The following is a 21729-nucleotide window of genomic DNA, read 5'->3' as shown; positions in this document are numbered from 1 at the left end:
TGCAATGTCTTTTGGGTAAGGATTAAAATGAGATAGTATTATAAAAAGCCATAGTTAGAAACTCAAAGAACAGCTGTTTTCTTTTTCCTTTTGAGCACTTGTGTGTGTGTGTGTGTGTGTGTGTGTGTGTGTTTGTGTGTGTCTGCATGAAATTAAAATGCATTCCTTTTGGTTCGAGCACAATCCTGGGAGTTAAATATATTAGGTGATTGACTTGGATTTAGTTTTATCCATATCCTTTTAAAATTCTTACTAAGAATAGACTAATGATAATAACTGGATTGAATTAATCCGAGTGAACTTCTCTCACAGAAGGGCGATCAGATTTAAATCACAACACTGTTTTGAAAGTGGTACTTTAATTAGCACCACTACTCTTCTGTTGGGATATTTTTTAATATAACTCCATTAGAACTCACTCAAAAAATGCTGGGAAAGATTCAACTCTCAGCAGGAGAAGCTGCAATGTTGAAAGGGCCTGTCATTTGAAATAGGCTTTGATGGGTCAAATATTTTCCAATTGCACCACATTTTTGGACCATGGTACTTACAGCCTGTTCATGTTTACTTGTCCACATGACAGCCAAAGTAGAGACGGAGGAAATATTTTAGACTAGTGAAACCATATCATGGACATTCCTGGATATAGTTAAATACAATAAAAGGGAGTCCTAGTCTAATACAACCCTGTCTTGGTATTCTAATGTCCCCGGTAAAGAAGAACTTGGTGCTGTCATGTCCAGAGTCAAAGTGATCTCCAGAATACTGCACAGTTGTTTGCCCCAAATGCCATTCGGACAGACGTCATGAAACCAGGCTTATGGCTTATGGAATTCTGGAACAGTGCCCTTTCTTTCTTTAGCTTTGAAACCACTCCTCTGCTTGGTCTAGATATTCTCAGCCTCTTCTGAGATGGGTCAGAGAGCCACCAGGGACATTAAGAGTGTTTCCTCCTGGGCCCTTAGCCATCACCACCTTGTATCCTGTGGAGAATGGATCAAGCGACATGATTTGGAAGGTGGAAGGAGTCAGAGGGCTGAACCAGAGGGTGCACAGGACCTGGAGAGGCCCTGCCCCAGCCCTGTGGCCAAAAATCTCCAGGACTCAGATGGTGAGGTGACCCACTTGCCTGGGAGTGTACATTCCAGTGGTTGCTTATGTCATCCACAGATGAAACTAACATTTTCAGATAATGACAGAATATTCTGGGGAAATTTTTTGCACCATTAAAAATCCAAATATATATGTGTGTGTGTATGTGTCAGAGAGAAGAGCTGACTAGATTTTTTTTTAAAGATTCTTAAAAGAAGCCCTCACAGTTTCCTTTTTAGGGTCTCTAAGAGCATGATGTTAATTCAATAACCATTTCATTAAGTCTCATAAAAGTTTCCATTCTGAGCTTCTAAAAGTAACTCTTTTCATAACTTCTTTGATTTGCAAAACAGGGAAAAATGTCCAACTACATCAGGTCATTCGGAGTTTGACAAAAAGCCATAGGCAAGTCATGGAAACAAAATGTGTAAGGCCTTGGCCAAGAACTGGGTGGGTTCACTGGAGTTCCCCACTTGCTGTCTGAAGAGATTGACTCCTGGAGCCATTTATTATAAAATTAATTTCATGTTGAAAGCACCCCTTGCACAGATTCTTTAGTTAAAGCATATTATGGGGGCACCTGGGTGGCTCAGTGGGTTAAAGCCTCTGTCTTCAGCTCAGGTCATGATCCCAGGGTCGAGTCCCACATGGGGCTCTCTGCTCCATGGGGAGTCCGCTTCCTACTCTCTCTCTGCCTGCCTCTCTGCCTACTTGTGATCTGTCAAATAAATAAATAAAATATTTTTGAAAAATAAAGCATATTATGGGCATTTGCATGGATCTTGAAATAGTATGCAAAGAAAACAATTTTTAATAAATCTTTGTCAAAGTTCTTGGAAGAGAGTAACTAAATCAGGGTGAATTTTTAAATCTTTGGTTAATTATTTTTCACCTGATGATCATCAAACATTAATTATTCCCAGTTTCTGCACAGTGTGTTGTGAAGGCAGTTGTGATAGAGTCTTTCCTCTTTCCTGTGCGCCCCTGTGCTCTACCCAGCATTTGAGGCAAGAGCACTGAGCTCCCTGCACCGCCCAGGACTGTGGTGGCTCCATAGGAATCTGAGCCAAAGTAGCGAGCACAACACACAGAGCGTAACACACAGCTTTTCAAGAAGATACAACGTTTTCAAGCTGTCCACAGAGAAGCAACCCAATACCACACTGGGGGTGAAACCTGAGAGCATAGTCTCCTGCTTGGCTTCAAGATCGGCCTCAAAAAGGAAACAACTTCCCAATCCAGATAAAAACCAGAGTTCCCAAGGCTGACCTCCAGATCATTCCAGGACAAAGGAATCCCCCAGGACAGGATTGGTTACCTGTACTTGCAGCTGTAGATGTTCACCTGGCCTGCCAGGACAGACCCCGGGCTCTCCATGTGCACATCAACAACGGACAACTGGTCTACTTCTGTGGAATACTGGAGCACGACCACGTAGTTGCCGACGTGCGGTACCCGAAGCCGCAGGTGCAGCTCCACCTGTCAGAGAGCCCGAGCACGTGGATGTGAAATGCACTGGACGCGTTTACATAGCAACAGTGAAACCAGGGCTGAGCAGACACCTGGAAGTAGTGTCATAGGTCATCATTGTAAGAAACGTGGTCTTCTAGGTAGGAATGCCAGATAAAATACAGGATGTGCCACTAAATTTGAAATGCAGATACACAATACACATAATTATTGTTTGCACGTTAAATTGAATGGGGCATTTGTATCTTTATTTTCTAAATCTGGCAACCCTACTTATAGGGGCTTCTACTCTTTCACGTATATATTTGCCTTGTTTCTTAAGGCAAAAGACACTCTAAAACTTGAGGTAAAAAGGTATCTCCAGCAGATGTTAAAAGGAATGGAAGTCTGCCTTCAGGCTCTTTTGCTGTTCTTCAATTTAAAAAATGAACTTAAAACTTTGTGGTTGCAGATAATGAGAAGAGATACATGCACCCCACTTCTGGGATGACAGCTAATAACAATTTGGTTTTCGTACTTCCAAACCATTGTCCATGTCTGTAAATGCACATGCATGTACTTTTCTTTTTTTAAAAGAAATACTGCTTATAATAGGCAATCATGGATGCTTTTGTACATCCCAGCAGAGCCAAGTAGCTCTGACAGAGTCCATATGACTCTCAAAGCCAAAAATATTTACTATCTGGCCTTTCACCCAAAAACAAAAAAAAATGCCCATGCCTTGTTAGGAGCTTGGAGTCTGGAATCATACTGCCTCCAGCTGCGTGACTGTGAACAAGTTACTTAATGTCTATATGCCCCAGTATTCTCCAGTGTACAAATGAAGATAACAATAGTATCCACCTTTTAAGATTATCATGAGGATTAAATGAAGTAATATGGGAAGAACTCTCAGAAATGTATGTGGCATGTCACAAATACTAAATAAACACTGATGATTATAATTGTAATTATTGCCTTTTGCCATGACTTGCTTTTTTTACTCAATAGTATTTTCTCTGTTTATAGCAGGTACATGCAGATAAACTTTATTTTCTTAATGGCTTCCTACCATTTCATATAGTATGATCATAAAGTGATTTATTTAACTAATCCCCAATTGATGGACACTTAGGTTGCCTCTAATTTATATATTAGAGAGATATATAATATATATTATTATACATTATATAATTTATATAATATAAATTTAATAAATCATAAATAAAATATATAAATTATATATAGTTTATAATGAGATATTACTATGATCTATTATAGTATATATAAATTATGTAATTTATATATTATAATAAAAACCTATTATAAATTATATAATTTATTATATGCAATATATAATTTATATGTGTATATATGTATATTATAAATTATATAATTTATATAGATGTATCTATGTATATATCATCATATAGCTTTATATGTTACATGGGAAAAAAAAATATATATGCATATCCTTAGGCTAGTATTTCTGTAAGATTCCTAGGAGTAGAATTGCTGAGTCAAAGGATAGGTGCATATTGAATGTCTGAGCCAATATTAAAACTACATTCTATACAGTTTAACTCTCTTCAGTCTGTAAGCTCAGGCCTAGCCAAGCTTTACCACTTAATTAAAATCCTCCTGCCCCTTGCCTTCAGAAATTCACATTTACTGTTCTCTCTGCACAGCCCTGAACCACACAACTAATATTTTCCACAGTGATTTTTCTATCACTTATATAATAGAAAGACTTCCCTCAGGGGGAAAAAAAAAGTGGATTATCCACACCACTTTTCCACTCTGTTACAGAGTGAAATATGGGTCCATGTTCAGAGGTTATTACCAGCATTTCTCCCCTGGGCATCTCCAGACAAGAGTCTGTCTGTTTTTACCCACCATAAAGCACATACAGGTCAATGATATATTCACTTTTCTCCCAGAAGTTATTATTGGCTTCCAGTTTTATCACAGCACTCTATTATAAATTTCTATTGTTCTTTCCACTCTAAGTCCTATAGATTGACTTTTTGGAAGACGTGTAGGAAGGCTTTTGAATACATCTGTTGGTAAAAGTAGGCTTTGAGGGGCGCCTGGGTGGCTCAGTGGGTTAAAGCCTCTGCCTTCGGCTCAGGTCACGGTCTCGGGGTTCTGGGGTCGAGCCCCACATCGGGCTCTCTACCCAGCAGGGAGCCTGCTTCCTTTCCTTCTCTCTGCCTGCCTCTCTGCCTACTTGTGATCTCTCTCTGTCAAATAAATAAATAAATAAAATCTTAAAAAAAAAAAAAGTAGGCTTTGAGAAACTCAGATAAAAGACAAATGATGGCAAATGGAAATTTTACTAGTTGCTGTTTGTTTTCAGTTATTTCTATATTCCTAGTAAAAGGGAAGTTCAGTGTCAAGCCGGAAGGTTCCTTTTGGTTTTATGGCATAGAACTGCCCTTACCTAGTTATGAGTGTTTCAAGATAAAGACATAAAAGGTGGGCATATCAAATCTGATGCTTACACAAAGCTAAAAGGGATGATTAACACATCTGATGTCAAAATGAGTCTTCAAAATGATTTGGTCAAGCTCTTACTAAACAATTACTGTATGCCAGCTCCCCTGATGGGCTTATATGATGGGAAACAAGACAGACTTGGTCTCTATCCTCAGACAGACTTCAGTCAAATACTTAGATTATTAGATCAACACAGTATGAAATTACATGTATGACAAATGTTCTGACAAGGTGGGCAGGGGGCTGCCTGAGAAGGCCAGGAAGACTAGGGAAGGAGGGAGACTTCCTGAAGAAACAACTTAGCTGAGTGCTGGAGGATGAGGAACAGGCCCCAAAGGGAGGGAGGAGCATTCAGGCAGAGGGAACAAGCTGCAGTAGGAGGCTACCCTGTCACATACCTGCTGTAGGGTAGCAGATATGCAGTCCAAGAAACTGAAGGCAGGCCACCGTGACTGGGAGCAGAGAACAAGAAGAGTTATGATAAAACTGGGAGGTAAGAGGGGTAGCCTTAGAGATTCTTAAAATCTTTTGTCTCTATCCTAAAATCAATGGGATGTTATTGAAATTTCCCAGTTGTGTATGGATAAGGATGGGGTGAGAGGGTCAGGGATGACTGGATATTTCTATCAACACGAGTATGAGGACAATTGTATGGAGTCAATATTGGGAGATGCAACAGCAAGAGCTGATGTGAGTGAGCTAATTTGGTTACTGCTGAGATCCTTATGAAAGATATCATATACTGGGCAAGAAGGATACATGGAGAGGAGTAGAAACACTTAAGAAAAGGTTGGGATGGACACTCAGAGATGGGTTGTCTTTGGTGAGGGGGAGAACAGAGGAAATCATGGTTGACCCTAAGGATTCTGATTTATACAATTAGATGGATGGTGGTACCATTTACTTAGGTAGGGACATTAAAATGTAATTTGAGATCCCTCTGAGACACCTAAGAGGTAACGTCAGGAAGGAAGTTGGCTATGCTCTTCTGCACCTAAAAGCACAAGTATGACTAGACATACCAATTAGGTAGTTTTCTGTGTAGAGTTGGTATCTATCACAACAGGCATGGAGGAGGCTGCTTAGGGAGAGAATATAAAGTAAAAAGACAAAGGCCAAGATTGAGCCTGAACAAATTCTAATATCCAATGGCTAAACAGAGGTTGAGCCTGTAAATGATATTCTGAGGAAGCAGCCAGAGAGGTAGGAAGCGCTCCAGACCACTCCTAAATTATGGAAAACAAAGCGTGAGAGTATTTTAAGATGTGAGGGGTATTCAACAAGTACTGAAAGCTTTTGAGAAGTTAAATAAGTGAATAGGCGAGGAATGAAAACTATCTGTTGGACTTAGTAAAAAGAACATAATTGGAAACCCTGGGAAAGAAAGAAAATATAGGAAGGAAGGAAGGAAGAAAGAAAGGAAGGAAGGAAGGAAGGAAACCAGACTGGTGTGGGTTGAGGTGTGAATGGAAGTGAAAGAATTAGAAACAGTGTAGAATTGTCTAACTCGCTGGAGAAGTTTGGTTGTGAAGGAGGGAAGCATTATGGCTGAGGGGCTGTGGGAAGAGAAAGGAGGGTTTTAATAAAAAGGAAGATAGACTTTAGCATCTTTAAAAGGTGACAGCGACTTCCAGTTCAGATGGCATAGTGAATTCACATTTTTTTGCACCCCTTCTGCTCCAAGAGACAGCAACTATAGACAAAATGTTTTGAAAGGAAAACAAAAAGATATGTTTGAGATTAAAAGTGATGGAATATAAGTAAAAGAAAAACTAAAAATGCACTAGGGCTGAAGCCCAGAGCCTGTTGTCCTCCAGGTCTGGAAGTATGTTGTTTTGGTCAGCAGTTCAGCTCATGCAGAGTAAAGAAAACAAAAGATGCCTCATGAGACAGTGGTTAGATTCAGGCTCATTTTCTGAAGACAAAGGTAAGGGTTCCCTCAAATCATGAAAAGCTGAAAAAGGTGCTGACAATCTGCAACTTAGATCTCAGCATTATAAGAAGCTGTTGAATTCAGGGCTCAAATATCAAAGATGGAGCCTCATGACCAAGAACTGATTTAAGCCACCCACTGACTCAGTGTCTGAATCTGTGCTCACACTAGTATCACAGCAATAGAAGTGGCACATTGTAATGCTTGCCTCTGAGCTAAGGGTCCAGCGGACTGGTAAGACATTGCAAAACTATGAAGCTGAGACAGATATAAAGGGAGATGATAAAAACCTTCCATTCAAAACAAGCCAATAAGCCTGCAAACAAGATAAGCTTCCAAAACACAAAAAGAAATCTAATATCAGAAATAGGCAATGATATCATCAATCAGAAGATGAGTTTACTTCAGATGAAATGAATTTTATAGGACAGTCTGATAAAGACTTTAAAATGAATATACTGGTCCTTAATCTGAAATCTTCAAACTTGAAAAAGGAAATTATTTTGGATTTTGTTTGGTGGCAAAAACTAATCTCACCTAACCAATCAACACTTGGTGGCAAAATATGACTTGAACTAAGTTCACATATATGGTCTTCATGTATTTCTCTTGGAGTGCCTATTCATGCTTTTCACTGAAGAAATATTAACATGTTTGGTTATAGGGTGTTAGCCAGGGCCCTCCTGGAGATTGTGTGTGTGTGTGTGTGTGTGTGTGTGTGTTTATGTAGAGAATCTTAAAAATTCTTAATTCTGAAACATACCTGCCTCCAAGGGCATTAAGATACTAAAAAATATAAATGAAAGAGTAATCTCTTTAAAAAGTAAACAAAGTTGGGGCACCTGGGTGGCTCAGTGGGTTAAAGCCTCTGCCTTCAGCTCAGGTCATGATCCCAGGGTCCTGGGATGGAGCCAGGAATCCAGCTCTCTGCTCAGCAGGGAGCCTGTTTCCCCTCCCCTCTCTCTGCCTGTCTCTCTGCCTGCTTGTGATCTCTGTCTGTCAAATAAATAAATAAATAAATAAATAAATAAAATATCCTAAAAAGTAAACAAAGTTATGAAGCTAAATTGACAGAAATAAAGCAAGTAAAAATAAATATGAGTAAGAGCCAATTAGAAATCTTGAGATTTACAGTATAAATTAAACTGAATCAATAGGCTAGATAAAATCTAGACTGGAGAGAGTGAAACATTCATGTATTCTGAGGAAGTCTTGAGTAATTAACCCACCAAGTAGCTAAAGAGACAAGAGATATAAAAATATGAAAGAGCAGTTTGGACATAGATTGTGAGGCTCCAAGACTCATCCAGACTAATTTCCAGAAAAGAAAAATGTAAGGAATGGCACCAAAATTATACTTGAAGTGATAACATATGAGAATTTCCCAGGATGAAAGACATGAATCTTTATTCTGAAAGTGTACCTGAGGACTAAACAGATAAATAAAAACAAATCTACACCTAAACATACCATAATGAAACTTTAGAATGTCACAAATAAAAGTCTATCCCAGAATTTCTGGTTAAACATGGTGGATTAAGCATGTATATTTACTGATCTTCCCTCTCAGAACTCCACAAAAATTAGTCAGGATTTTAAAAATCATAAACACACAAAGAGAAAGAGAATAAGAAAGAGAAATAAAAATACAACAGACCAGAGAAATCAACAAAATTTTGGAAGCTGGAAAGCAGATGAATGTCAACCAATTAGACGAGAGAAAGCTGAAATCTAAGTGTCTGTGTGTATGTGTAGAGCTGGGGTGAGAGTTGGAAGAAAAGATTGAAGAAATCTCCCAAAGCATAAAACAAGATCAAGAGATTGTAAATGCTGATTAAAGATAAATAAATAAAGTATCAAAGAAATAACTCAAGAAAGTTTCCCAGAATAATGGATAAAAGTTTCCAAGCTAAAAGGCTGAGAACCTGGCACATTGGCTGAAACACTATCTATGTTAAGGCACATCCTTGTGAAATATCAGAACATAAGAAACAACAACAAAAAAATGATCTCAAAGGCTTTAAGAAAGGAAAACCAGATTGCAATCAAAGCCCTGGGAACCACAATGTAACTTCTCAAGAACAGGACTTGAAGCTAGAAGTCAATGAGGAAACATTATCAAATTCTGGGGAGAAATGATTTCTAACCTAAAATCCTACATCTAACCAAAGTAAAAAAAAATCAGGATTGAGAGTAGACTAAAGATAGTTTCAGATATGCAAGTACTCAGCAACAAGAAAAATAGCTCCTGTGTGGCCTTTCACAGGAAGCCTCTGGAGGATATAATCTATCAAGATGAGGAAACAAAAAAAAGAAAAAAGAAAAGAAGTTGAAAGAAGTTCCAACAGTCAGAAAAAAGAAGATTCAATAAAATGAAGATAAAGAAGAGAATATCTAGAATGGTGGGTGATGGTGGTGATGGTGGTGATGAAAAATTTCATGAAAGAGCTATGTCTCAGGCTCAGAGACTATATTCCAGGGTCAAGAAGAGAGATGAAAGATTCCAGGGAAGATACCTCCAAGAAGAAATGGAGAAGAGAAAAAAAGAAGAAAGGAAAGGAGAAGAGAGGGAGGGTTGGTATGTGGTGTATTTGAATTAAGATGAAACTTACAGTCTATCTGAAAGTCAGGGAAAAGGGTAAAAATAAAATTTCTAGACAAAAACAATAAGTAGGAGATTGGTTTACAATGGATAAATAAGCATTCTAAAGGCTACGTTGTACAAAAGAAGAGATCAGAATTACTGAGTAACTTTAGACCTTGTTGGAAAATATATACTTAAGAAGATATTTTAACATATTAAGGGTAACCACTAAAATATTAGAAAACAATCTGTACCTATCAAACAAACAGAAAGATAGAGAAAACTCTTAATCAAACAGAAGAGGGTACTCAGCTGGCTCAGTCAGTAGAGCATGTTACTCTTGATCTTGGGGTCATGAGCTCAAGTCCCATGTTGACCCCAGATCTTACTTAAAAACAAACAAACAAACAAAAACAAAAAATCAGAAGGAGGAAAATTATTTTTAAAAACATAAATTAAAAGCTAATAAACAGGTATGGCTGCTCTAGACAACAGTATAGAGGCTCCTCAAAAAGTTAAAAACAGAGCTACTCAGCTAGTACTGGCAACTGCACTACTAAGTATTTATCCAAAGTATATAAACAGTGATCTGAAGAGGGCATATGTACCCCAATGTTTAAAACAGCAATGTCCACAATAGCCTAAATATGGAAAGAGCCCAGATGTTCATCGACAGATAAATGGATACAGAAGATGTGGTATGTGTGTGTGTGTGTGTACACAATGTTGAAGGAACTAGAGGGTATTGTGTTAAGTAAAATAAGTCAGTCAGAGAAAGACAAATACTATATGCTTTCACTAATATGTGGAATTTAGAAACAAAATAAATGAACATAGGAGGAGGAAAGGAAAAATAAAATGAAAACAGGGAAGCAAACTATAAGAGACTCTTAACTATAGGAAACAAACTGAGGGTCATGGGGGGGTGGGGGAGGGATAATTGGGTGATAGGCATTAAGAAGATCACTTAATGGAATGAACACTGGGTGTTGCATGTAACCGATAAATCACTAAATTCTATCTCTGAAACTAAAAATACAGTATACGTTAACTAAATTGGATTTTAAAGAGCTAATAAATAAAATGATAAAAGTCTAAATATGTCTGAAATCACAATAAATATAAATGGATTAAAATCACATTGTGAAACAGAGATGATCAAATTGAAATTAATTTTATATATATATATATATATATATATATGTTTGTTTACAAGAGACAGAGTCTTGGTGTACAACAGTGTGATCTGACTTTAAAAGATGAGCTGTCCAGATTACCTTTCTCAGAAAGAATAAAGAAGAGAGACTCAGGTGGCAGTAAGTGCCAGAGCTAGGAGTTAACAAAGAAATGGGACCAGAGCAGACTTCATGGCATGTGCGTGAGACAAAGAGCTATGAGTAAACAAAAGAAGTCATTTCATATGGGGCGCTTGGGTGGCTCAGTGGGTTAAAGCCTCTGCCTTCGGCTCAGGTCATGATCCCAGGGTCCTGGGATCGAGCCCCGCATCGGGTTCTCTGCTCAGCAGGGAGCCTGCTTCCTTCTCTCTCTCTCTCTCTCTGCCTGCCTCTCTGCCTACTTGTGATCTGTCAAATAAATAAATAAAATCTTTAAAAAACAAAACAAAAAAAACTTTATTAAAAAAAGAAAAAGAAGTCATTTCATAGAAGGAGAGGTAAATAGGCAAACACATGAAGAGAAGGGAAGGCTTCTGTGAGAGCCAGGTAGTTCTGTCCCTCGAAGATTTCTGAGAGACCTGAATGTACTCAGTTCCTTCCCCTGGAATCCTGCCAGACCTCCCTGTATCCTAGAAGAGGAAAAACTATTCATATGAACTAGACTTCTTAGTGGGTTGCTCTTTTGACCCACGGTGCTGACGAGAACATGTTATAGCAGTATGGCTAATGGTTACTGAGTGATCACTTGATCACAACAAGAGCCCCTCATGGATTATTTATTTAATAGTAACCATGAGTTAGCTACTATTCTTATCCCCATTTTGTATACTAGTAAATTCAGGCCTAGAGAGATTTTACAGCTAGTTATTGATGACCTAAGACATGAAAGCAGGCAGTTTCACTCCAGAACCATCTTGACCATGACATATGGTTTCCAGAGGAAGGATTACTCTGCATTGCTCCAGGTGGCTAATGACAACCAAAAATTAGCCTACCTCTAGAAGAAATGACTCCTCCATCGATTCCAAGTATTCAACAGAGGCTAAGTGAATGTTTAATAAAGATAAGTTAGAAAGGATTCCTTCACAGGAAGGGAAATCAAATGATTTCTATGACCTCTTCTAAAGCCATTAGTCTTTGAATTTTAGCACAATGATCCACTACAGCACTGTGCAATAGAACTTTCTGTGATAGCTAAAATATCCTATACTCTGTGTTTTCCGTTAAGGTGGCCACTGGACATCTGTGATTATTGAACACTTAAAATATGGCCAGTGCAATTGAGGAAATGGATGATTAGTTCTACTTAGCTTTCATTAATTTAAATTTATGGAAAGCACATGGGCTAGTCATTGCTATACTAGACAGCCCAAATCTGTAAGCATTTAGATACAATGGTAAAACAGACTGTTAAATAAAACTGGACAGCCCAGGGCTAACTTTTATGCATCATGCAAATATGGGCTTGCCCAACACCTCAGTGCCGTGGCTCTGGGCTGAATCAGAGGCAAAGACACTTCCTGATGAGTCATTAGCATCATATCCTGGAGGCTGGCCCACTTCAACAGCACCTCCCTGCTGTCTGGGGAACACACACACTGTATGCGTGTGTGCATATTTAGGTATGTATGTATTATATATGTATATATTGTGTGTGTGTGTATGTATGTATGTATGTGTGTATGTGTGTATGTGTGTGTGTGTACAGCATGGTTGGGAGGGATACAGCAGATTGTTAGAATGCAGTGGGAATGAGATCATTAGCTTTACTTTATGCATATCTATATTGCCTTACTTGTTACAACAAGTACACACACATATAAACTTTTTGCAAAACAAAAACTCAAGTAAAATGAAATGAAGACTAAAGAAATATCCTTAAAATCCTATAACAGCTACCCTAGAAATGTTAGCAATATAGTTTACAAAAAGGTATACATCGAAATATTCAGTGAGAATTAGTACCATATATGTTATCAGTCTACACATTCAAGCATAAACATTGGCCTCAAAAGGTACAAAACAGAGAATGTTGTAAAAAGTCAGGAATAGAAATATAGTAAAGGAAGTTTTGTTTTGTTTTTTCAGTGTCTTTATTTTGAGGTGTTGCACTGTTTTCTTAGTGTTGATGTACAGGACTTCTAACCCAAATCTTAAATCAGTAGAGTCTTAAATTGTTTTGAGGTTTACAAACTCCAGGAAGAAAAGCAATGCCCAAACTTGTAGTGACCTGTCCTCTAAGCCACAAGGGAGGGGCCTTGGGATGCAGGGGTTCCAGATTTCTGAGCTCAAAGAAATCAGCCCTTACAAACTGCTTAGCCTGAGGGGCTGAACAGTCAGCGAGCAGTGCATCCTTTTAGGGTAAGCTGTGTAGTTTCTGAAGGCTGTTTAGAAAGATCTTGCCCTGAATCAGGTAGAGCAAGACACACCCTTATAAGTCTGAGGAATTAAAAAGGAGAGGATTCTGTGATTGCCCACGTTCCCTGCCCTGTCTAGAAAGTGCTCAAAGACAAACCGTACTGTGTTCCGCGGTGCATACTGCCCAGCCACAGCCTGGATCAGAGAACTCAGTATACCTATAATTAACACCTCTGAGAAATCTTTCCAGGTTCCCCTGAATTTGAGAAGCAGCTGCGGCCAAGGGTTTTCAGCAGACACAGACGGGGAGGTAGTAATAGCTTTGACAGTAAATAAAAGGCTGCCCCACCTCTCTCCCGCTGAGGTCCGCCATGACTGGGTGTGCGGGGGTGGGCTGCCTCACTGCCAAGGCTCTTGGCTCCCCATCAAGCAGGAAGTGTCTGGCCTCACAAGCCAGGGCACAGGGGAATCGGGTCACTGGCAAATGCTGGTAGAGCAAGCAACTTCAACAACAACAACAAAATAACAGTTACAACTGAGAACAAAACACAACATCAAAGTACATCCCCAAAGAACTCTCCCCCTTCCGTTCACTCATCGTTCCTTCAACAAACTCCTATCACGTGCCTACTGTGGGAATCGGGTGGTAAACTGTCATCTGTGTGAAGAATAAAAACAGAAAGGTCCATAAACCCAGATTCTATTTTAAGCCCTCCCCCTCATCAGATGCTCGATCTTGAAGGTATTACTTGGTCAGGCATCCGTATTTCCACAGGCTAGAGGGTGGGCGTCCCTCTAAATGCCAACTACAGGGTTCAAAGCGTTCTGTGACTCTTGTATATAAGACAGTCAACGGCCTCAGAGAAAGACCACCATTAAACAATTATCCCATGCAACTTGCTGCGGTTGTGAAGCTGAGACCTCCCTCAAATCCTTGCATCAAAGGTCCCTAATTCAGAGGACCCCAATGACACCCCACCCTACTAACTTTTCTTGGAGTGGTCCTGAGTCGGCGCACGGCTGGGTGACTGGCAGTTGCAGGGAGGAAGCCTCATAGTAGTCTCTGGGAAGCAGGACCAGGTAGTCCTAGGAAATGAAGACCAAGAGGACAATTACTCAGATGATGGTGGCCCTTCCTGAGTAATAAAACTATCAGGCATGGTTTGATTAGGTTGACGAGGTTAATAATAACCAGGTGAAGCTCGCTAAGTTAAACTGTCCCCAGCAGCTGCTTTGTTCCCCTCCCTGACTCCCCAAAACACACAAAGCAACTTGTCACAGGTGCTCCAAGCAGGGGAGATAAGCGTCTCAGGGTGAACGTGTTTGTATTCACAACTCAGGGGGAAGATTTTACCCCCTCTTCTGGGCTGGGTATCAGTTCAAAAATAAACAAAGATAATAAACCCTCAACTGATAATCTGGCCCTTTGAAATACCGGTTGCTTTCATCACCACACATCAGAACACCGAATTGTGGATCGGGTATTTCAGCTTTTTATCCCCCCACCAAAGCAACGTTCGCCTGGCATGGTATTAAAAAAAAAAAAAAAAAAAAGCCGATGTTTTGTGATCCTGGTGAATCACAGGCTGAAACTGGCTGACTGCCTGTCCTAGAAGATGAGAGGAAGATTGTGTTCCACGGAATGTGCCAAATGAATCCCACAGCGTAAATTCAGCTAAACAGCTCTTCAGGAAAGAGCAGACCTCCAGGTTTGTCAGACGCCAATGGTCTGACAGCTTCAGAAGAATGCTGGCACCACTGGCTGTGAGCAGAGGGAAGGAGGGGGGATGTCTGCCACAACCGTGAAGAGACTCATACGCTGACCATAAAGCTATTTCTCTCGTCAGGAACCTTAATTGGTCTCTAATGGAGAAGAGGAGATATGCATGGAGAGGAAAAGTAGGAGATGGTGGCCCAGGGGGCTCCGTGGTCTACCACGGGGGTCTCACTATCCCAGTGGGCTTTAATTTAACAGTGGCTATTATTCTCTTACTGAGGTTCCTCAGGATGGGACCATAGCTCCTCATTGTATTATTGTCCCATAGGTCTTAGAACAGTAAGGGTTGATAATAGGTGTTCAATGAGATAGCTCTAGAGAAAACGGGATCACAACATGGAAGCATATATATGAGAAGCTACACCACGGCACTAACTACATGTCATCAAGCATCTTCCATGCCTGTGGAGTAACATAATGACCTTCTTTCCATGAAACCAACTTTGTACTCATTCTTGGTACCAATGGGATTTTCCTTGTCCTCGTTTCTAAAGTCTTTATAGAATTCCAGAACTTTTGTAAAGCAACAAAGCTTTCTACCAAGAAGATGCAAGAAAAAAAGGGACTGAACGAATAGCATAAACTGTCACATTATTCCATAAGATCCCGATTTGGAAAGGACCTAGATAAACACATCCCTATTACAAGTAAGAGGTGACTAGGGCAATCTTGGAGTTAAAGAACTTGCCTAAGATCTGCTAATGTAGTAAGTCAAAAGGATAGTGCCAGAAGGAAAAGCTTGCTCTTTTCCACTCTGTCCGGCTGAAACCAAGCTTTGGCCAAAGACTTTATTTTCAGAAGACTTTTTATAAGACATCAATATCTCAGATAGCAATTTCATCCCTTTATTTCTCACGGCTTCTCTGGCTATTCTATTAGAGTGCAAGGACAGAGCTTTGCCCTTGATGCTGGGTTCTTTGTCCAAGGCCATCTGTGTGGTGAGACCATTGCCTGTGTTTGAGGTAGAAGAAGGCGGGGAATGTCAGAGAAGCACAGGTCCTCCGTTCTCTTTCTGCCACCACCAACTTCACTGATATTAGGATCTGCTCTTCTTGTAGCTTCTTCTGATTCATTCCATACGATTCCCAGAGGGGCTGATTTTCTAAGACGTCCTTCTGATTCACAACGAAAAATCCCAAAGAAGCTTTTGAAGGGTGGGGACATATACACATTCAGATTTTGCATTTATTCTGGTAACTTTGAGTCATTATGAGTTATAGTTGGTTTGGCTGTTTTTGTCTGAGAGAAGCTGGCTGAAGAATATAAAAGATATTTTAGGGGCGCCTGGGTGGCTCGGTCGGTTAAGCCTTCGGCTCAGGTCATGATCTCAGGGTCCCGGGATGGAGCCCCACATCGGGCTCCCTGCTCAGCGGGAAGCCTGCTTCTCCTTCCACCCCATCGGGCTCTTTCTCTCTCTCTCTCAAATAAATGCTTTTAAAAAAAGATATTTTAAGTTGACTTCTAGGTCATTTGAGGGCAAATGTCACCATAGTTTCCTATGTCTAAAAGGGGAGCTGCCTGTGATTTTGATATCTTATGATCACTGCGGGTCAGTGTGGGTGGGACCATGCTGGAGGACGGGGAAAGAATCCCACAGAACTCTCCACGGAGGAGGGTCTCTTACCAGGAGGACTCCCTCTGATTTGATACAAGCAATCCATGTCCCTGGTGTAATTGAAAATTGTTCTGCCACACCATTTCCTGGGACGGTGACAAAGGCTGGCTCCTTTCTCGGCAGGAAGATGACTTCTTTGCTTTGAGCAGCACCTATCAGAAATAAAAAGAACCACCTGAGGCGCTTTTCTAGCAGTGACTGCTGGGATTTTGGATACTCAGCTTTAAACATTCCATTTACATCTGAAAAAGTTTAAGACAGACTAGAAAGATATTGATGTGGACAGTGATTAGGTGTCCTGGGATTGTAAGTACCATTTAAATTTGTTAAGTGATTAAGTATATTAATACATGTAAACAGCTTAGAGAAGTTCATAGCACAGAGTAACTGTTTCAGTCATTACATTTGATATTAAATTATTTTGTTCTTTTATTTTCTATGGAAGAACATGTGTTTGTTCTGAAATAAGAAAAAGTTGTGGTTTTCTGTCTGTTTTTGGAATACAAAGGTTTTCTTCTGCATGGAACACACAGAGGACCTCCTATAGAGGTTCAGAAACAAACCAAACTGCTTAATCTGAGCTGAGCCCACCCAAGCCTTTTTCTTCAGAAGAAACATTTGCTCCAAACCCTTGCATTTTCTCTGCCAACATCTCCTAGATCCAGGTTAGGGACAGGAGGCAGTGCCCACAGCCAACGTGCCCTTTGCTCCTCAACGATGGGACGAGAAAGGTGAGGGATTACAGGTCAGAAAACAGGATAATTCAGCACAGAGTGGACAGTCATATTTGGGAGGAGGCAGAGACCCTTTTATTTCAACCTTAAATTGGATTTCTACAGGCGCCATTTTGTATCTATGTGGGATTCCTAGCGCTTCCTGGAATCAGCTGCCAGGAAAGGTAGATGCTCTAACTCTTGCAGAACAGACTTCCAGGCCTCACGCTCTGACAAGATCCGTTCTCTGACTGGCTAATCTTCTGCCCTCAGGACTCCCTCACCCTTCAGTGACGCTTGCATGTATGTTCCTCTCGGGAGCTCTCTTGGGCTTCATGCTTTACACAGCATTCACCTTAAAATTCCTCCCCTCACCCATTTCTCCTTGGCCTATTTGGGGTGCCTGAAACAATGGGAAAATTTAGGGCAGTAGGCCAAGATCCCTCCAATACCACCCCAGAGGTGACACGCACTCTACCATGAATGGGTGATGAATTAGCTTTACCCTGTGGTGATAACATAACCCCTGGGGTTCAGCCAAAACACACAGGTTGTTACGCCAAGTTTTTAAAAAGACAGTTAATGATAAACTTAACAGCAAAATTTGAATAAGCAGGATGTTTAGAGATTGAAAAAGTAGCAAAGGACAGGGCACTAGGGCACCACCCTCGTCAGACTCTGCATCGGACTTCAACTCTTCTCAGAAGGTAACTCTGTGAAAATTGGAGAGAAAGTTTCACTAATCAGTCACTTCCTAATCCAAAAGAGGCTTAAAAATTCACCTACCTGCTTCAGCCCGGTATGGATAAATTGTCACACGACCAGATACGGCTTCCGTTCCAGGGTTAACGTATTTCAGAATAACACGAAACAAAGAGTGACTTGACTTCCCCACATTAAGCGTGATCCTCACTTCATTCTGAAAAACACCAAAGTGCCAAGAGACAAGTGGCTAAAAGTGTCTAACTAGTGGACCAGTGTCCACTAGAGAAACCTGGATGGAGTGTAGTCAATGCTAGCCAAACAGTGACTACACTCCATTCAGGTCTCACTAGTGGACCCAATGTATACACATGCCCACTCTCTCTCTTCCTCTCTCTCTCTCACTCACTCACTCTCCTACTCAGCAAGCATCAAATAACTAACTCTGTAGAAGACGAAAATAGGCAGACCCAGCGACAAATTAAAAACACTTAAAGGTATAGTGAAAACCTGTTTCCTCAGCAACTGGGATCCCCTGTGGACCCTTCTGGAATCAGGCAGACAGAGTGAATATTAGCTGGACTAGTGTAAGGAAAGCCATAGTGACAGGGGCAGCCATCAGTTGGAAGAAACAAAGAGGCAGCAGAGAAGGAAAGGACAGTGTTATTGGACACCACCACCCCAGTAGAGGGACCGCTCTGGGGTCCGATTCACATACCTAAAATTCTAAATAGTCACAGAAGCGTATGTTGGCTAAGCAAAAGTTAAAATACTCCAAACACATTAGTGATAAAATCTAGATGTAACTAAAATATGCCCAAGTCATATGGAATTGTTCTCAGCTTCTATCCAAAGAGAATGTAGGCTTTTTTAAAAAAATTATTTTATTCTTTTTCATTGTGATGAGCGTACTCTTTCAACTCTATTTCACCCACCCCCCTCACTTACCTCCCCTCTGGTAACCACCAATTTGTTCTTTATAGTTAGGAGGCTGTTTCTCAGTTTCTCTCTGCCTGTCGGCCTGTCTGTCTCTCTCTTATTTCCTTTGCTCATTTGCTTTGTTTCTTAAATTCCACATATAAGTGACATCATATGGTATTTGTCATTCTCTGTCTTATTTTGCTTAGTATTATACTCTCTAGGTCCACCCACATTGTTACAAATGACAAGATTTCATTCTTTTTTATGGCTGAATAATATTCCATTCCAATGATAAAAGGGACAATCCTACAGAAGGATGTAACAATTGTAAATATTTATGCACCCAATATGGGAGTATGCAAATAAATGAAACAGTTATTAACAAGCACAGAGGAAATAATCAATAGTCATACAGTAATTGGGGACTTTAACATGCCATTTACACTGATGAACAGATCATCCAAACAGAAAATCAACAAGGAAACTGGTTTTGAATGACACCCTAGCCCGGATGGATTTAATAGACATATTCAGAACATTCCACCCTAAAACGGCAGAATACATATTCTTTTCAAGTGCACATAGAACAGTCTCCAGAACAGATCACATATCAGGCCACAACACAAGCTTCACAAGCTTCAACAAATTCAAAAAGATCGAAGCCATACCATGCACCTTTTCTGACCACAGCACTATGAAACTAGAGAGCAACCACAAGAAAAAATCTGGAAAGAACACAAATACATGGAGGTTAACTAACATGCTACTAAACAATGAGTGGGTCACTCAAGAAATCAAAGAAGAACTAAAATATTACATGGAGACAAAAGAAAATAAAAACACGAAGTTCCAAAATCTTTGGGATCCAGCAAAAACTGTTCTAAGAAGAAAGCTTAGCTTATAGCAACACAGGCCTACCTCAAGAGGCAAGAAAAATCTCCAACAAACAACCTAATGTTACACCTAAAGAAGCTAGAAAAAGAAAAACAAACAAAATCCAAACCCAGCAAAAGGAAGGAAATACTAAAGATCAGAGCAGAAATAAATGATACAGAAACTAAACAAACAAACAAAAAACAAAAAAATAATCAAACAGACCAATGAAACCAGGAGCTGATTTTTTTAAAAGATCAACAAAATTGGTTAACTGTCTAGCCAGACTCATCAAAAAATGAGAGGGAAAGAGCCCAATAAACAAAATCACTAACAAAAGAGAAGTAACAACAAACACAACAGAAATACAAACAGTTGTAACAGAATGTTGTGAAAAACTATATGCCAACAAATTGGGCAGCTTAGAGGAAATGGATAAATTCCTAGAAACATATAACCTACCAAAATGAAAGCAAGAATAGAAGTTTTGAACAAATTGCTAGCAATAAAACTGAATCGGTAATCAAAAAACCCCCCAAAGCTAAAGTCTATAGGACCAGATGGCTTCACAGGCGAATTCTACCAAACATTTCAAGAACAGTTAATACCTATGCTTCTCAAACTATTCCAAAATATAGAAGAGGAAGGAAAACTTCCAAATGTATCCTATAAGGCCAGTATCACCCTGATCCTAAAACCAGATAAAACACTACAACAAGAGAACTACAGGCCAATATCTCTGATGAACAGAGATGCAAAAATCCTCATTAAAATATTAGCAAACAGAATCAACAGTACATTTAAAAAAATCATTCAGCATCCTCAAGTGGGACTTATTCCTGGGCTGCAAGGGGGGTCCAATATTCACAAATCAATCAATGTGATATATCACATCAATATGATCCTTTCAATAAATGCAGTAAAAGTATTTGACAAGGTACAACATCCACCCATGATAAAAACCATCTGCAGAATAGGTCTAGAGGGAACCCATCTCAACATAATAAAGGCTTTATTTGAAAAACAGTCAACATCATATTCAATGGTGAAAAACTGAGAGCCTTTCTCCTAAGGTCAGAGTAAGACAAGGATGTCCACTCTCACCCTCTCACCACTTTTATTCAGCACTGGAAGTCCTCGCCACGCCAATCAGATAACACAGAGAAATAATAGGCATCCAAATCGGCAAGGGAGAAGTGAAACTCTCACTATTTACAAATGACATAATAACATATATAGAAAACCCTAAAGACTGCACTCAACGTGGGCTTTTTAACTTGGCAGAATCCATCTCTAAGGGTTAGTTCCATATGGGAAAATAAAAATGCAAAAATGTATAAGGAGCAAAGTTAGGGGTGATTTGGCAGAGAAACTCCATCATTTGAAATTCATTTCCTTTGCAGGGCGCCTGGGTGGCTCAGTCAGTTGAGTGTCTGCCTCTGGCTCAGGTCATGATCCCAGAGCCCTGGGAGCCAGCCCCATGTCACGTTCCCTGCTCAGCAGAGAGCCTGCTTCTCCCTCTCCCTCTGCCCCTCCCACCACTCGTGTTCTCTCTCTCTCTCAAGTAAATAAATAAAATCTTAAAAAAAAAAATTCACTTCCTTTGTGTTAACTAGTCATCCTTTCAAACTGTAATCACTGGGAGAAGGTATCCACCTTGACTGGAATCTCAGTCACTCACATCCTATTCCGATTTAATGGACTCCACTGCTTTTTTCTGAATCATGAAGATTGGAATACTAAGGAAACTGAATTTTATATTGGGGAAAAGGAGAAAGAAGTGAGATCTTATAATCTTACGTACTGTTGGGGCGCCTGGGTGGCTCAGTCAGTTAAGCATCCGACTCTTGGTTTCTGCATGGGTCTTGATCTCAGGGCTGTGACACTGAGCCCTGAGCTGGGGCTCCGTGCACAGCACAGAGCCTGCTTGAAATTCTCTCTCTCTCTCTCTCCTTCTCCCTCCCCCCGTCCCTTCCCACTCAGGTGCACTCTCTCTGTCTCTAAAATAAATAAATTTTTTAAAAAATGGATCCTAGGC

The 21729-nt window shown here is 40.1% G+C and overlaps 1 protein-coding gene across 8 annotated transcripts in view; it reads right to left on the bottom strand.

Annotated features, from left to right (window-relative positions):
• LAMA3 (laminin subunit alpha 3) overlaps window positions 1-21729 on the bottom strand; it is a 263998-nt gene that overhangs the window by 111463 nt on the left and 130806 nt on the right. For 5 of the 8 annotated variants that reach the window (XR_006602077.1, XM_045065455.1, XM_013051465.2 and 2 more), the window contains 6 exons: window positions 17982-18114; window positions 16492-16634; window positions 14079-14176; window positions 13440-13593; window positions 5439-5492; window positions 2411-2571 (listed from right to left, as the gene is read on the bottom strand). Coding sequence is in view for 6 of the 8 variants with exons in the window: in XM_045065455.1 (XP_044921390.1) it covers window positions 2411-2571; window positions 5439-5492; window positions 13440-13593; window positions 14079-14176; window positions 16492-16634; window positions 17982-18114 (743 nt within the window). In the remaining 2 variants the exon portion in view is untranslated. The remainder of the gene's footprint in view (window positions 1-2410; window positions 2572-5438; window positions 5493-13439; window positions 13594-14078; window positions 14177-16491; window positions 16635-17981; window positions 18115-21729) is intronic. The other 3 variants (XM_045065456.1, XM_004742841.3, XR_006602078.1) reach the window with 2 other exon arrangements.

This window comes from Mustela putorius, unplaced genomic scaffold (assembly GCF_011764305.1).
Source record: "Mustela putorius furo isolate JIRA1106 unplaced genomic scaffold, ASM1176430v1.1 tig00003858_pilon_pilon_pilon, whole genome shotgun sequence".
In the NCBI taxonomy this organism is placed as follows: Eukaryota; Metazoa; Chordata; class Mammalia; order Carnivora; family Mustelidae; genus Mustela; species Mustela putorius.
Note: the sequence above shows the minus strand (reverse complement) of the source record. Positions and strands in the feature narration are given on the sequence as shown.